The 17,741-nt window shown below is 35.3% G+C and overlaps 2 protein-coding genes across 2 annotated transcripts; both read left to right on the top strand.

Annotated features, from left to right (window-relative positions):
• Positions 1–3,893: 3,893 nt before the first annotated feature.
• On the top strand, positions 3,894–10,764 carry LOC149966205 (C-type lectin lectoxin-Lio2-like). Its single transcript, XM_090167493.1, has 6 exons — positions 3,894–3,945; positions 8,104–8,187; positions 8,997–9,134; positions 9,604–9,749; positions 9,968–10,079; positions 10,472–10,764. Exons 1-6 carry the CDS (start codon positions 3,894–3,896, stop codon positions 10,762–10,764), a joined length of 825 nt encoding a protein of 274 aa, XP_090023619.1.
• A 1,183-nt stretch (positions 10,765–11,947) lies between these two features.
• On the top strand, positions 11,948–15,820 carry LOC149966204 (C-type lectin domain family 3 member A-like). The gene is made up of 5 exons (XM_090171074.1): positions 11,948–12,033; positions 12,157–12,321; positions 12,878–12,985; positions 13,924–14,121; positions 15,639–15,820. The coding sequence occupies exons 1-5, from the start codon at positions 11,961–11,963 to the stop codon at positions 15,734–15,736; spliced, it is 642 nt and encodes a 213-aa protein (XP_090027200.1). The 5' UTR covers positions 11,948–11,960; the 3' UTR covers positions 15,737–15,820.
• The last annotated feature ends 1,921 nt before the right edge of the window (positions 15,821–17,741 follow it).

Below are 17,741 nucleotides of genomic sequence, written 5' to 3'. Positions count from 1 at the left end.
AGGACATGTGGTTGGTTGCACCGGTGTCAACAATAAAGCTCTCCGAAGGCTCGATCGTGGTAGGCACTTCTCCAATTAGTAGCTCCACGGAGTTGAGGGAGTGACTCGGATGACCCTGCTTTCTTGATCTGCAGTCCCGTTTGAAGTGCCCCCACTTCCCGCAGTGGAAACATTTCACTCTCGGTTTTTTATTGGGACAACTCTTGTTATCTGCAACCGGACGGGACGATGTGCTGTCCGTTTTGTTAGGTGTCCTCGTAGTATTGGACTCTGATCTTCGTAATCGGACAAGTAGAGCTTCTTCACACGCAGCGGTCTTCTCTGCTCGCTGTGATGCTTTAAGACTATGTCGTTTTTCTGCTGCAACAAGCGTGGCAGTGAGCTTCTCGATTGTACGCTCAGAAGCTGACTTCGTAAACCATAGCTCACAGATTGTATCATACTGGTCTGATAGGCCGTGCAGGACCTTCACTTGAACGCTTGCAGTGTCCGGCTTGATGTGAAACTCATCCATCTTGTTGACCAGTTCACTAATCCTTGTGATATACCTGGCCATAGGCTCATCCGGACCTTGAAGCATAGGTTTAGACCACTCAAACTGAAGGTTCAGTGCTTCCTGTTCAGGCTTTGGTTCATATGTATTCTTCAATGCCAGCCACATATCTCTGGCATTTGAGTGTCGTCGAATGATGGGAAAGTCACTTGGATCCACCATCCGTGCAATAACTATTTTCGCTGACTTATTTCCTCTATCCCATGAGGCTACTCGTTTTGCGTAATCGGCCTGAACTGCTGCAGTTGCTTCCACTCCTAGTGGAGTTGGCATCGATAATTCACCAGTGACAATTTCGTAAGCACCTGGTTTCTCCATCAAAAGAATTTCGACTCCGAACTTCCAGTTAGCCCAATTTGAAGCCCCTTGAAGTTTCTGAAATCCAGATGTCTCCTGGTCAGTCATGGCAATAAATCCTAATCGATAAGATACCGAATTGACCAAGGACTCGACCGGCACTTTACTTATAGATGGCTCGAACGTTTTTTCCAGAAACTACCTATACCTAAATTAACCACGCTCTGCTACCATGTTGAATTATGAACTTGTTTATTGATGGTTATAAGTATAAGCTAAATAAAGATAGAACTCATCTAATGAAATCAACCAAAGTGCTATTTATTCGAAGTTGCATTTAGTTTTTATATATACAGTAAAAAACAAAATGAGTAGTATTAAAAACAATGTAGATTAGATAAGAGGAAATATAGTTTAAACGTTATTTTTTAACAAATACTCCTACATTCAAAATGCAAACTGCGCTGTAACTCTCGGCTTTAGATACTACGACCATATTTGACGCTATTTCAGGTCCGCTTACAACCCATCCAAATATGCTTTCCATTGTCATTTGATTCGGCCCTAACGCTCGATTTGTTAGCTAAATATTTTCCAGCAAATGTCTGAGCCTATGAGGATTGTTATTTCGTTTCCGATATCGCATTTGTGCTCTGGATCATCCGCTATTTGTCTTTGTTGACTATCTTATTTTCTCTGAATTTCTTCGCTAGGAATTTTCGTAGTGTCTGCGCAAATAAACTCTTCAATTCAACCGTAACTCTTCTAGCATTTAATCTACTTGGTACGTCGCTTCCGAAAATAAGTAGGTCAAAAGGAGCCGGGTTCAATCTAAGCTTGTGGCACCAGTAGCGGCGCTAAGGTTTTTTCACAGGTGGGCTAATTATTTTGTGGCCCCAAAGAATTTTGTGGCCCTTAGCGGGAACCTTGGATCGACCATATTTTGCAAAAGTGGTGAAATCGAAAAAACCAAAAATTTTCCAGGAAGCGAGAAAAGCAACGTCGTTTTATTGTTGCAGCTCTCTTCGCGTTTTCTGGACCCCCTACTGACTTTGTATCCGACCTGGAGGGGACACGTGCATGCCTGGGATATTTCCCTAAATTCCCATAAGCCCCTTTCTTTTCAACTTTCTCTCAATTTCCGCTACCTTCCTCCCGAATCTATCTGTTTATGGTCTACTACCTTTTTGAGTAAAGAAATTGTTTTTGAAAGATTTTTTTCCTTAAAAACCTTTTTTGGCAATAAAACACATTTCTAGAGATAATGAAAATTAATAAATTAAAATATGTGGCCTCTTAATTATGAATATGTGGCCCTTTTAATATAAATATGTGGCCCCTCTCAGAAATGCAGGGGGGCTAAAGCCCACTTCAGCCCACCCTTAGCGCCGCTACTGTGTGGCACTGAATGAAAACTCGGAACAACTCCTGCGGCGTTGAGTTTTGAAGTTCTTTCCCCACTGGTTTAAGGGGTTTTCCCCCGAGCTCTTCGGTTTCCCCTACCATAAAGACTTGTTGAGGTTAACGGTAATGGTAAGTGTTGGCTTGCGTAGCATGAAGGATGGCAACCACCCTCCTACGCATTGTAACTCAGCCACCTGAATTAATGGCTTTAAAAGTCACTTGATGACTTAGGCCTAAGTTGGTGCCTTGGGTATTTGCCTAGCTGATTATTCCAAAGTGGCTTATGTTCCACCTTTGTCGTCATAATTGTCCATAAAATTAACCACCAACACTTAACAATCAGTGAACTTAAATTTGCCTGCAATCTTCAAAATGTCGACCATTTTATCTACGCTGATCACTTCCTGATTTGAATGGCGCAAATTATCTTCACACACATTTGAGATATCTGTATAAGCTCCACGCAGGTCTGCCTAATATTGGGTGGTATTGAACCGGTGTAGACGTAATGCAACATGTCCCTGACGGTCTCCTCTTCAAAGACGTCGACCCCATCAACGACGCTTTCATTCTTTTCCTTCATGTCCGATTCGAACATAACTCTGAAATAGTCCGATTCTGACGCCAACACGAACTTGTGGCAGTTGAAGTTCTTACCTCTTGTCTTGATGACCAGGTCGGTCAAAATTCCCAAATGCAACATCTTCTTCTGGGGCGTGAAGGACATGCGGATAATGGTTTTTAAAAAGTAAACAGCTTTAATAATATAAAAAATCAGTTTAGCTAACACCCAAGGCACCACCCTAGGCCCAAGTTATCTGGCGACGTTTAATGCCTTTATCTCAGGTGACCTGGTTTAATTGTGTAGGAAATTATGGAAAATTCTTCAGCTTTTACCGATTTATTTAAATATATATTTATTATGTTATTGTTTATTCAATCTTAACCCCACCTATCCAGTAATAGGTATTTATTCCAAATACCACCACAAAATTTTTACGAAAATTTTAATCTATCAATTTTTCCAGTAATGTTGTCATTCAGATAACAAACTTAAATAAAGATTTCAAAAAAAGAAATTTTAACAGTTCATGTCTATCCAGCCTTTTTTACATATATGAAAAGTAAATTATAATCACGAAAACTTTAAAAGTAATAGAAATTTCGACGGAAAAACACGACTGGCTATATATATATAACCTTTTACATAAAACAATTTCAGAACGAAGAATTAATTTGAAGCCTTAATTCACATGCTGACTAAGTTCTTAAGATGATGTAAATCCGTCTGTGGTGTTACGATAATTAGTCTGAGTCAGTGTTGGACATCTTGCGTTTTTCGAACCAGTAACTCATTAGTGTTTCCAGACCAAATTTCATTAGATAAACTCGTTATCGAAAACGAAAAATTTAATTTCCGTTTATTTATTAAAATCATATCAATTAAACTTTAATTGGTTACCTTGTGAAGCGATAGTGAAATTAAGGAGTATAGAATATTGTTTGTTTCAATTTGAGCGGAAGAGATAATAATGCAGATTAAACAGAAACAAAATATAAGAATCGGAGCAAAGAGAAATCACTCGCTCTGGGATAAATAATGCACATTGTTTCTTTAACCCTTCATTGAAAAATCAAAATGAAAAGACTAGTTTTTGAGAACCATCGTATAGTATTACCAACTGTTAAAGGTAAGTGATTTTATATTGATTCCCAGTTTAACTGGAGGTCAGCGAAGGTATTTCAATTAATCAAATTCTTAAATTAATATATATAGTATGAAATAAGAATATTAAATAAAATCATATGCCGTTACTCTTTTATAAAAGTGTCAATTAATTCACATTATTTCGTGCCATGAAAACATTTTTATGTTTCGTTTTCTGAAATCTTCACTATCTTTCTTTCAGTTAATCAGCGAAATTAATTTCTAAAAAAGAACTATACAATAGCCTCACTTTCAAATTCATGACTTAGCAATCATTATTTCAGTAATTGTCTTAGCATTGCGAAGGATTGCGGTGGCTGCGTTTTTAGTCAAAGAAGGCGCCAAATTGCCAAAAACTTTGCGGGTACAACGTTCAATTTGCGAATGCGGAAAAACGATGGGTTGAACCAAAATATTCCATAGAACCGATTTTCTAGTGAAAAGCCAGTCCCATTATTTTGCGCCTACTTCCAGTTCAATAAATTGGGATCACAACCAAATGATGGGGACTTTTGATATTGTGTACATTATGCCGAAATGAAGGTGCTTACCAAAATTCAGCCCGGTAGCAATTGTTCCTAGGTTTTGCCAAATTTTTTACAAAGGAATTGAACAACTAAGGGTCTTTAGAAAGTACAATATGACTTATGTGTATTAAGTCTAAAGATTATTATAATCGAAAGTCACATTTCTCAAAAGATGTTTTCATGGTGTGACTTGAGGTTGCGGGTGAATCGTTAACATCCTTTTCGCCTCTGAGCTCAAAGTGATTTTGGGGCCAACTTGCCCGTTATAAGTAGCATTCGACCTTTGAGGATAATCATGGTCGCTATCGTTGCTTTAGATTTTATTTACTCCGTGTACCCTTTGATTTCGTGAATGGACCTTTTCCCTAATTGCTCTAATTTTTTGTCGCTCTTGTTACGTGGAATGTTTCCGCTTGGAACAGGTACGAGTTCCAAATGGCGTAATTCTAATTCAGAGTAATGATTTTTTATCGGCAGGGTTGCTTGATTAAAATCAATTTGATTTAAATCAGCGATTAAAATCAACTGATTAAAAAAATCCATTGATTTAAATCCATTGGAAATTTTTTATAACACCTCTCCAGAATTACTGTGCCGAAATTATCAGCGACATATTCATCTCTAATTAGTGGTCGGAATTATCCATCCATTATCCGAGGAAATTTCGATTATTTTTCACCAAAGTCGGTTAATTTTATCCGTTTTTCTACTTCTAGTTAATTGTAAAGATAATTTAATTTTAAGTTGTCAAAAAACAAATGAAATCCGGTAAAATAACTTTAAATCTCAAAAAATTATGTATATTGTTAAACCACTCAAGTCACAGTAATTAAAATGTCTTGTTATCCTTAATATTCAGAATTCGGAAAAAATATAATGCATTTTCCAATTCAAAAGAAACACGAGCGAACTATAAACTTGGATATTTTATAATTTGGTTGAATAGGAATTCATTTGATGGTAGGATACCGAAACGAGTAACGAAGGCGCTCAGTTCCGAATAATGTTAATATAAAACATTAAAACTTTAAAGAGTCCTAAATGTGTTTGCTTAACGCCCAATGTAGGTTTTCAGCAGTTGGTGAATGGAAGCGAAGTTGAAGTATAGAGCTGCATTAGGTAGTCTGTCAACAGTTACGAAAAAGGAAAAGAATAAATCGTACTATGTTCGCTTACTCGTCATGCCAAAACGTAGATTCCTTTTATATATTTGGAAAGTTTTATAATTATTTTATGATTTAGGAAAATAAAAAATGCCAATATTCCAATGCAATATTAATTGTTTGTATTGGTCGGCATTATCCATCCAGAAAATGTTCTATAAGTTTAAAAATTTATACTCTGGGGTAATACCTAAAAGGATAATTTTCGGTCGGTTTATGTTATATTTTAGAGAAAAAATTAACCAAATATAAATTATTTTATTTTAAAAAGTACTAATTTTTTTAGATTAGCAAATCAATTTAATTAATTTTCGTAATCGATTTACGGCAAATATTATTTTTCTAATATGTTTTTTTTTCGAATAATAATATTTCAAGAAAAATTATATTTTAAAAAAACGAACAATCTTCAGCGGTTAGCTGCTCTTTAAATTAATCGTACCAAAAATATAAAAATGTATTCTTTAAAAATATCTTTTTTTTTGGCGAGAAAGTGGTTAATTTTTAAGACGGATAAAGAATGTTTTTTATTTTTTAAATGAAATAATCGCCGATTTTTCTTTTCCAAATATCTTTGTTACGAAAGAGCATTTGTGGTGTATAAAAAAATTATTCTTTGACAGATTTATCTATACGGATAATAATAGTTATCGGTTAACCGTACTAAATTGTTTATCCTAATAAAATAACTGAAACCAATAATTTGAGCACTATGTCTAATCGGGTGGTAACTGGTAATTTCTCCATTTTCACTCGTTAAATCACTCACTGTCGTCATGCCCCCTCCCCTCTTCGGGAGAGAATATCTCTCTTCCTTCCTCCCCTGTCGAATTTCAGTAGACTCTTCCTAAGTTTTACCTTTAGTTTTGTTTTGGCTGCGCTCCATTGGTTGGTTTTTCGCTTTTCTTATACCTAACGCGGCTACACCATAATCGAGATGTCGTAAGGAGTTTTTAGATGTATTCTATTCGGCCCACTGATTAAATTTATTAGATAATTTCCGAGTTTCGAATAAAGGGATAGGTACATTTGTTCGAATTTTATTCGTCCGAATCAGAAGCATCACTTGTCCGAATTCTGTCGCCAAATTAGTATTTCTTATTGCTGTTTTATTTTTTTTTTGGTCCTGATTTTTTTTAGTGCAAGAATTAAAAATAAAAACTACATTGTAGGCCATTCTTAATTAAGTGATCAGCGCGATTTCCTATGGCTAAAATTAATACAGCCAAGCGCAGGATAATCAATAGTCGGGTCGCTAAAAATTTTAAGACTTTATTTTAAGCGATTTTCATGCCCAAGATTCAGTATTGTGGATGCCTAACGGCATTATTCTTACTGACAACAATTATTGTCTGCCAGTACTACAATTAATATTAATGTATCAGCGTTGGTGTACAGTGCAGAGATACCCATACGGATTTGTTGCTACTGGTAACTTCAGCGAGAAACGTATTAGAATCCCGTCATTTAACGAAAGTTAGTCGACTGTAGATAAGAAGCTTCGTACGGTTATGAGTTAGTGTACCATTTTTGACATGGAAGGCCAACTGATCAGCTCGTAGCCAGTTTCCCGGAAAACTGCCAAAATCAAATTTTGTCCGTCTTCGAGTTAACGTTGATTTTCGCACTTTACCCGAGAAATAATAAACCATTTCTTATGGGAACTTTATTTAAATCTCATAATTTATACGTAATTAAGTAGTTAGGATTTTTGTTGGGGCTGACTCGGCTGAGGGGCACATTATTGAGAAAATATAAATATTAGTACGTACCATTTGTTTGAGGGGGGCATGTGTCCCCTGTGTCCCGCTGGCTACGCCACTTTGTTTTATTCAGGGACGTTGTTATCCGCAAAGCTTTCTTGTCATGATGTTCAACCTCTAATATTATTTTTCTACATTAGAATGTCAATTTGGACTTCGAAATAGCTTTTAAAACGCATTTTTATTGTACTATAAAAGTTTCTTAATTTTAAATTTTTAAGATTTTAGGGTTTTTTAACTCCTCTTCAAATTCTTACAGGCAGTATAAAACATCTTCTACGGTTGGTCGTAGAGAGATCTAAATACCACTTTATTTCAGATATTAAATCGACCATAGTGAATCCCCGCCGTAATACTCTAGTTTTAAAAAATTACTCTTTTATTTCCGAGATAGATTTAAATTTTCGCGAAACGTTACGATCGACCGAAATAACAATAAGTTTGGTTCTTGTATATCTTATCGGTTTCGATAAAATTAAAAAACAGTTCTATTCAAAGATGACTGATAACTGTTGAAAAAGCGCATTGACCACAACAATAAAACACATAAAATGTTCGACCCACTGGTTTTCCATTGTTTTATTTTTAAGAATTATCTGGTTGTTCTTTTAGCTTACCTTGTCTAACTTTGAACGAAATTAAACATTCAATAAAACAAAAGCTAAATTGTTTTAAATCTTCCTTGCAGTTCTTTGCTTGTTATTCATAATATCGGGATCATTCGGGAGTAACTCTGAAAAAGGAAATTGCCAAAAGGGATGGGAAAAATTTGGTAAGTACCAAAAATACGTAGTGTCCAAATTTTCAAGAAATTCCACAAGCCTGTGTAATGTGTGCAGATTAATTCAAAACGATAATTTACATCCAAAATATAAACATCTTTGTTAAGAGATAGCTACAGGTTTTAATCACCCCGGTGGTCCCTGCCTAGATCGCGATTTCGTCATCTTTTTATCGTCTGCTACGCCGTCTGTTTTAGTAAATCAGGGTAAGGAATACGGATTATTAGTTTAAAAGCAGAACACCACAGCCTGCAAAAGTTGAATCATTTTAAATTGAAATAATTTTATTATTATTGAAAATAGTGTTATTTTTTACACAAAAATATCTGAAGTTTTTAAATTGGCATTGCTCCTTTTGCAATTTGTAGCGCTATTCCTTTGAAATTTATTTAAATTTATTAAATTTATTTCATTTATTTAATCCCCATGAGATGCATTTGATCCATAGAGATATTAAGGAAAGACCATAATTTATGCCTAATTTGAAGTAACGGCAGCCTTTCACAAGAGCTGGCTGACACACTTTCGTGTCGATTGAAAATGCTTTTTGATCCAATGTGAAGCGGCTATATTTCGAAGCATGTATGATTTCCCAAACACCAATCAACAGTTTTTCAGAACAATGGTTCACCTGGTCCTGCATATGAAATTCGCCTACTCGAAACCAGAAGAAATTATCGAAAGCAAAACACTAAAACAACCGATCTCTTAGAAAGCGTTGCCGCAATATTTTTTGATCCCACTGATTTCAATCAATGCAGACATTTAATAAATATTAATATATTACGTTGTTTTACAGGAACTAAATGCTACAAAATATTTAGCAATCAACGAGATGACGTACCTGAGATGAAGTTTGGGCAAGCCAGAGAATTTTGTAAAAACCAAAATCCGAAATCGGGATCCTTAGTCAGCATTCACTCAAAGGAAGAACAAGGTATTTTACATGCTTCAAAAAATATAAGCTTGTGGTTAGAGGAAACATTAGAGATTAAGTGTTAATTTCAAACGAATCGGCTTTGTAGAAAGTCTGCACTTTTTTATTCAACGTTCGCCGCTTTATCACGCTCTTGCATTCCATGTATAAAAATAGTTTCTGCAAATTTTCATAGCGAGCGGAATGTTAGCACTAATAGTTGACGTTGTTTTGGTTGAAAGCTATAAAGTTTTTATTTTAGCTTATCAAAAATTCACTTATGCTTAATTTTTGATTTAATATGTTAGGCAGATAAGATTAAAATCTATATGATTTGATTCATTATAATATGGATTTTGGAAATTTATCTTTTTACCATTATAAACCAATATGATTTTTACTAGCTCGCTTCGCCTTAAGGTTGCATCGCAAACTCAAAGCAATTAAAAACTATTACTACCATATTATATGTAAATAAATATTTTAATAGATTTCTTGACTTCATATCTTGGACAACCTGGAATGAAAAGCACGGTATACATTGGATTGCTTCGGCCATCTCGGTATGCTGCGCATCAGTGGTTGGATGGAACTGAAGTTCACTATACAAACTGGGCACCAGGTGAGCCCAATAATGTACGTATTCTGAATTTTAAGCGTTTTAAAAATATCTCAATGGAAAGTTTTTACCTCATGCAAGAAGTGCAGAAAATGTACTGAGAAAGAAACTTGTCTTTAAAAATTTTTAACGAATTTTGTTTATTTACTTTAAAAGTAAAATATTCAAATTTATTTAATGATTGTTAAACGTCGCGTTGTGGTGTATGTTACCTGGTGTGTTGTCTTCATTCCAGGCTCGCGCCAACGAACCTTGCGCTCAAATGCAAAGTCACGAAGTAACTGCTGGAAAGTGGAATGATATTCCTTGCGATGTTCTGAAAGACTTCATTTGTCAAGCTGATCAAGGTAATCTCCAAAAATACTAGGCCAGTAGCTTTCTCCAAATCAAAGACTAGGACTTCGAATTAAGACAATGTTGATTCCACATTCATATACAAATAGAAATGTCACCTCCCTACTCTCTCTATTACAATATTTTTTCAGGGATTTGAACCTGTATAATTCAATAGCTATATTCATAGTTTTGTTACTTTAAATATGTTGGCACTACATGCAAATTTTATATTCTGGTCATTTTTAAATACATAATAACAGTGTGCCAGTAGCTTATGTTCATAGTTCTTAGGGAAAAGTGCGTTTTTGGTAAAACAAACTTATAACATTAAAACTAACTCTACGAGTATCGAAAGTTTAACTCTTTTCGCTAATGGGCATTCGTTGTTTTTGAACTCCGGTAGATGCAACATTGCCAGAAGCTCCGTCAACTGCCGATTGCATAATTTGTCCGAACAACACAGTTAAATATCGGGAAAGCTGTTATTCCACTTACGGGAAAAATCTGAACTGGTACGAGGCGGAAGAAACTTGCAAGGATGACGGAGGTCATTTGGTGTCCATTAGTGACAACTTCGAGATGGCGTTTCTTCGACAACTCACCAGAGGAAAGTTTCAAGAATTTTGGATTGGACTTCGCGCAAACGTAAACTCCATGATTTTATTAATCAAAGATTTATTTCCAACTCGTCACTAACTCACGCTTAGCGTTTAATTTTTGGTTTATTTCGAAAATTACTCGTGCTAATGTGTTTATTTTATCATCAGCGGGATAACATTATTTAAATTATAACTTCGGCGAAACTGAGGTCTCTAGAGCCCGCCCGCGAAACTCATTTATAGGCCCAATCCTATTAAAAGGGCCAATTATTTTTGAATTTATTTGGGATTTTGATTATTCAGGATAAAGCGTGCTCTGCATGCTTTGTGGGGTCGCTATCTACGTCTATTCTTTGGAAGAACCTCTTAGCAATTGTTTTTATTCGCTCAGCGTTGTCAAGTCGTGTAAGTCAAATTATCGTATCAAGGGCAGAAAATGTTTCATTTCTGAAAACAAAATTCGTACGCTTAAAAATTGCTGGTAAATTTACCTTTAATCTGAATAATGCCTTAAATTTAGTCAGAGGTTATATTTGTGAGAAATCGAAAAACGGAATAACGCTTAAAGTAACCCCATCTTGAAAAATCTTGGCTAAAATCAATAAAATATTATACAGTTTAATTAGGTTTTCAGGATAATTTGAAAATTATCGTACGCTCATATCAAATTATGGAAAATCGACTAATGGTCTTTATTTTACGCCGTTGAAATTATCATACTACCAAAAATATGATTGGGAATTATTGGATCCGGTCCAATACGATTCTAAAGGAGTTACCCCGAAAGAGCCTATATCTTCGAGCGTTTTTTCGTTCTGATTCTCGTTCGAGACACTCTGAACCGAAACCAGTTTTTCTATCACCCTAAACCGGTATTTGTTTAGAAAGGTTTTCATGGGAATAAATCTCGCTGTTTTTGCTTTTTTGGTATTCAAAGTAGCACTATAAAAGGCCAAGCGGGAAATGAATAAATAAATAAATGAATAAATGAATTTCTTCGAAATGTTCGGGAATTAGTTAAACGGTAAGTTAGAAAAAATGCTGTGACAATCAAAATTTTACCGAACGAACTCGTTTAAGTTATAATAAATTTAATAATTAAACAAATCATATAAATTATAAATACAAATTTATTAATTGTAAGTTTTTTTTATTTAGATTGTGCATAGTCGACTTGTCGAAGATAAGGATAGGCATCACTTGGCTTGGTCGGACCACCGGCCGGTACATCACCTAACTTGGGACGCCGAACAGCCCAAATACACCAAAGACGAGGATATGCAATGCGTCGAAATGAATGAAGAGCGGCTTTGGGCAGTAAGCGACTGCACCGACGAAAAGCCATTTGTCTGCATTAAACACCCCAGTAAGTTTGCATTGATCTTTAGCCTTTAGCTAAGCTTTCTCGTAACGTCTTAAAATTTAAATTCCTGAAATAATTGTGGGGCTGGAGCAGCATCACTTGAAAGATACCTTTCCTGCTTTTCAGATGCATTCTCGAAGCCCTCACGAGCGGAGGGATATTGCCCGACGAAAATTGAAGGTGTTTCTTCGAGGCTGATCGACGTTGGACACGACAACTGTTACCTGATAGAATATAAGAGCAGCGAATCAAGAAGCTTTGACGGAGCCCAAGATCAATGTCAACAATATGGTTAGAAAAAAGACAGTGTAGTTTGTTTTCAGTGGTTGCCTTGGTAATATCAATATAAACACAGTTATATCCCGATTTAATAAAGATCTGCATAATTTAGGTTATGGTCATAAATTCATTTTACCACTCAAACACTTTTTCGGTTTGAAAACGATATTTTATTTAGATAACCTACCTGTAACCTAGGAGCAACAAACATAACACCCCACACAAGGAGAACGCAACCCGTCAAAAGTCGTGGATTTTCTTGTGTACGTTTTTCATTAGCTAGACGCTTTAGCGCCTGCTGCCGTCGGAAATGGGAAAATTCGGAAATTGTCTTCCCCCCCGCCCGTAAAACGTTCATCGTAAAGGCTCGTGACGATTGTCCAATGAAATTCGTACACAACCCTTCGTTAGCGTGTTTAAAGGCTAGCTGCGTTCTCCTTATGTTTCTTGCTCCTAGCTGTAACCGAATAAAAAGGTATTTCTATATCTAACAGAAGCTCCTTACTAATAAACTAGTTTTTCAAAGACCAAATACATTCCTTGTGCAATAATTTTTCTTTTTCTTTAGGTGGCCAACTGGCTTTCTTTAAAAACACGGAAGAACTGAAGCCACTTACTCCATATCTAGCTCCCTATTCTACCAAGTTTTTCTGGGTTGGCATTAGGATGAAATACGGTAAGTATAAAATAAAATTTTAATCGATAAAACCAACATTTCCCTCTCACAATCTTGCCATTCAACCAAACATCGCTGGCAGAACTTTGATAACAGCTTTGGTAAAAACTGGTTGCATGGAAATTCGCGGTAGCAATTAATTTATATGTTTGGATTTGAATGGCTCACTTATTATCTTTAAATACATTGAGTCATTGTTAAATTAGGGGATTGAGTGTATTTGTTAAGCAGCTAAAAGATATTTTTATTTCTTTACGATAATTTCTACAGGAAAGTATTGAATTCTTAAATAGAAAGCCTTAACGGCAAAATATAAATTAGTGAGCTTATATCAAAAAACGTCAGTATTTGAACTAGTCCGGGTAACTCGCTTAGCTTCACTATTAGTGTTAGCGAGGGCATGAATAATTTTTATGATGTCTAGTGGCATACTTAAGTTTGTTTAAATTAAAATTGCCTTAAAGGTAATATTAACAAGAAAATTTGGCCCGAAGGACAGAAGAGTTAAGGTGCCGTAACCAGCCATTATTCCACCGAAGTGGTTTTTTTTTTAAAAAAAAAAGGTACCGCCAGAAGGCGAAGGTTAAAGAAATGATACTTGAATGAATCCAGATGGTGAAAAATGAAGGTGAAGCAGGTTTTGGCTGAGTTGAAGTGGGTTCCGAACCTGAGGATGGTATTAAGGATCTCTGGTGTAAATCCGACGGTTTTTGGTTTTAAACCAAAGAGTCAGGTGATTGTTTTTGATCCGCGCTGGCGATGTCAAGGGGACCCAATAACTTAAGCCAATCGGCAGCGTCGGGTTTGACTTAATGTGTATGACATAGGGGCACCAGTTATTAGTCACTATATATAATTTTAATTATTTCATTTCATTAATAATAGTTTTCTATAAAGTAGAAATTTATAAATTTATTAACTACTAATTCTGGTTTCAGGGCATATTAAATCATTGAATAATGAAGATTTCGATTCCATACTCTGGGAGAAAGGGGAACCCAATGAAAGTTCCCGAGAAGCATGCGTTTCGGTGTACGCTCAAACGATGAGATATTACGATTCAAGGTGTTATGTTTCACACTATTTTATCTGCGAAATACCCAAAGTAATGGAAATTGACTACGATCTTTCTACAGGTAAATGTACCCGTTTATTTTCATAATCAGTTTAGGGCTTCACTTTTTCATTGTTAAAGGGACTTTATGGACCCACTCGTTAAGCTTTCTTCATCTGTTTTCTTATTTTGTAATTTCCGGTGATTTATCACAGTTATTCTGTGATTTATGATGGATTTCTTATTTTAAATTCAATGATTTTTGCGAGAGGTCAGACAAAATCCGGTACATAATTTGGTTTTTTTCGAGAACTTACAATAACATTAAATTTAACATAATAAAAAATTTACACTTGAGATTTGTGGGTCATCTCAGCTTACAATAACTTCTGTCCTCTTGTTTGGTCAGTTTCGTTCAAGTCATAAGCATCAAATCACGAAATTTCGTGTTTCTTAAAAGTATAGATTGGTTTTTTTTTCGAAATTTGCCATTGACGTTAAGATAATAATTTTACGTAAATACAGAAATTAACTTTAACATAGAGTAGAAATAGGCAGGAAATTTATTATTTTCATTTAGTGGGCCACCCCGTTGTTATGGTAATTAATGAGTGGGGAGAAGGGCAAGAGATATGCCCTGCACTTCGAGCAGTTGTCCATTCATTGTGCATCCCAGACCTTACAACTTAGAAAGTCCAACATCCGACACAAACCGAAGAGTCCTCTTAGCCGGCATGTTAAGAGAAATTCGAGGTGCCCAATTGATGCGTACCAAGATGCTCCAACCTTTGGGCCGCGTAAAACTCACACCCACAAAGTACACGAGGGGAAGTTTCCTCCTCAACCTGAGAGGCTCTACAGATTTGATCATCATTGATTCCAATCAAATAAAGATGTCTGTTAAGTAGGCAGTGGCCTGTTAGAATTCCAATGACCAACGTGATACTGGACTTGGAGAGCGAGAGCAACTCTTTTGCTGTCTACCTAAAGGGGCCCTAGATAAACTCTTTAGCCTGCCTTTGCCAGTCAGTCATGGAAGCTGAGATAATGCCGCGCACTTTGGTAGAAAGGATAGTAAAAGCAGGTTCAGGACCGAAGAACTTCGCGTCTGTCCCATTCTTGGCCAAGACATCGGCCTTCTCATTACCCAATTGAGTTGAACTTTATTATTGGTGCCTAGCTCCGAGATGAGATTAAAACAGCTATAAACGTTAAACTGATTGAGAACCTTGAGGTTCTTTGCCTATTCGAACCGGTTTGTATTACCTTGCCACGAAGCTTTTTTTTAAAACAAAAGTCAACACAGAAGCAAATGGCGGCCATTTCTGTCTGAAAACGCTAGCATAAACACCAAGGCTTTCATTAAAGCCGATATTTATAGTAAGACCATAAATTTACGAACCTGCACCAGAATGAGTCTAAGACTTATCGGTAAACCATACGATTTTTCCTCTAGTTCTGTGTTTAGACCACTCTGTGCGGCTTGGGAAATAAGTATTGGTCCCACCCAGTTAGAGATTCATGGAAATCTTTGTCCCCTCAATGTGTATTTAGAGCTGAATAACAGGAGAAAGGTTTTCGTAACCTCTTTCGTTGCAGAATCCAGGGTGGAAGGATCCGGATATAAAGAAGTGGAGGGATCTGGAGCGGAAGTAGGTGGCCTCTTCTTGTCAGATGACGAAGATTATACAGGTTAAAGGAACCCAAACGATAAGAACTCGGATGATAATTATTAAATTTATGAAACAACGACACCTGCTGAGTTTATCATCGACGGAATTGAAGACAATACTTTAAATGCATATCGAGTCGACAATAACAAATAATGTTTTTCATAGTTAATATAATATATCTTTTACTGAAAATGCCATAAGCTAAAAATTTCGTGTAACTTGAAAATATATTAGAATTTTTAGTCATATCTTTTTATTATGTTTATCTGTTCAAAGTACCATACTTTTTTATGTAAAAATATGATAAATAATATAAAAACGACGTAGAAAGTTTACTTCATTTGCAATATAAAGCAATTAAATGTATTTGAAAATACTCAATCAAACGTCTAGGCTTTAATTAAGTTAAGAGCAATTTTATACAATAAAACTCACAAAAATGAGTTATTATCGATCTCAAATTTACGGAACCTGCTATGAACACTTATAATCAGCTCGTCGAAATTTCAAAAATATTATCTTGAATTTATATTTGTTTTTCCTGACAACTAAGCAAATGCATGGTCTAAAAATCCTCGAAAAGCCTTTACAGGCAAGCATGCAGGCTAAGGTTGAAGAAATAAATAAGGGACATATATTTGCCATCACATGGAGACTCATTTTAAATCAACCGAAATTTGAGACATAAATTACTTTTTACAATAAATTATACAGGCACACTCCAAAAAAACTAAAATGAATATTTTATAAAATATGAACGTTTAAATTTAAACCCACTGAAACCTTTCCAATTCACAATTCAAACCGGTTAGTAATTTTATAATTTAGTACCTTTTCCGCTCACGTGATTAATTAAAATTACAGGTCGCGTAATCTTAATTAAATATTATATCGTAAAATTTTATATCTTAACTCCTTTTTACTTACGCAATAATGAGTTTCCGTTCATTTATTAATAGAATATCAAAACTTTTTTAATTGGCAATTTTTAATCCGACAGCAAAAATAACGATCATTGATAAAATATTGTTTGTTTAGTATCTGAGCGGAAATGAGATGAGAGAAGGGATTGTTGTTATTCTTAAAACAGAAGCAATATTAAATCACATTTTTAACTTAAGAGCGGTTTATACGATTGTTTTATATTTTTTTAAGGAATCTTCGTTTAAGAGTAGGTTGGGTGCTTTTGTATATTTTATTAAATTAATTGCCAAATAAGTCTTCAAAAATTAATTTACAAACGTTCTTGTAAATATTGATACCACCAGATGTCGATACAACTACAGCTCCAAATATTTTAACCTTGGTTGTCTAGAACCCTCTATTGATAATGTCTCTACTCTATCATCAAAAATAAAATGGCGTATGGCCGCGATGCACTAGCTCGTGTTTTAACTAAGCCTTGGCTTACACTTCGATTATTAAAATTTTTGTACTTTCCTTTTTGTTGAATGGTTAAATGTGAGAAATCTGCACTTCAATTATTATTATTATTATTATTCAGTGGCTTAGACAAGGGGGTTTTCAAGGTCCAGACTCCCCCTCCTTGGGCCTAGCTTTGACTGTACTACATTTTCACCCCCTCCTCGACACCCTCTTAACATTCACATACTTAGACCCCCTTTGTGGAATTTCTGGCTACGCAGTGTTTGGTAAAATACTGAACACTCAAACGATAAAGTATTCAAAATAATAAAATACTAAATACTCCTACGGTAAAGTATTTAAAATATAATACTAAATACTCACAGCATAAAGTATTTAAAATAAATAAAATACTTTATTTTAGTATTTTAAAATACTAAAATACTCAAAATACAAGACTGTTGGAATGTTTGAAAATATTCAACTTTTATGCGCGATCTAAAAGGCCGATTTTCTCGTAAGTCTCGAGTCCTCGTTACTCCAACGTCACCACGTGCGATAAGCCGGATTTTTCACGAGTTTGTGCGTGAGTATGAATTAGGCGTATTTCTGCTAATAAAAATCAGTATTTTGTTCAAAATACAAAAGATTTATTTGAAATATA

This window comes from Leiobunum rupestre, chromosome 1 (genome assembly GCF_980474605.1).
Source record: "Leiobunum rupestre chromosome 1, qqLeiRupe1.1.hap1, whole genome shotgun sequence".
Classification (NCBI taxonomy): domain Eukaryota; kingdom Metazoa; phylum Arthropoda; class Arachnida; order Opiliones; family Sclerosomatidae; genus Leiobunum; species Leiobunum rupestre.
This window is presented reverse-complemented; position numbering and strand designations above follow the sequence as displayed.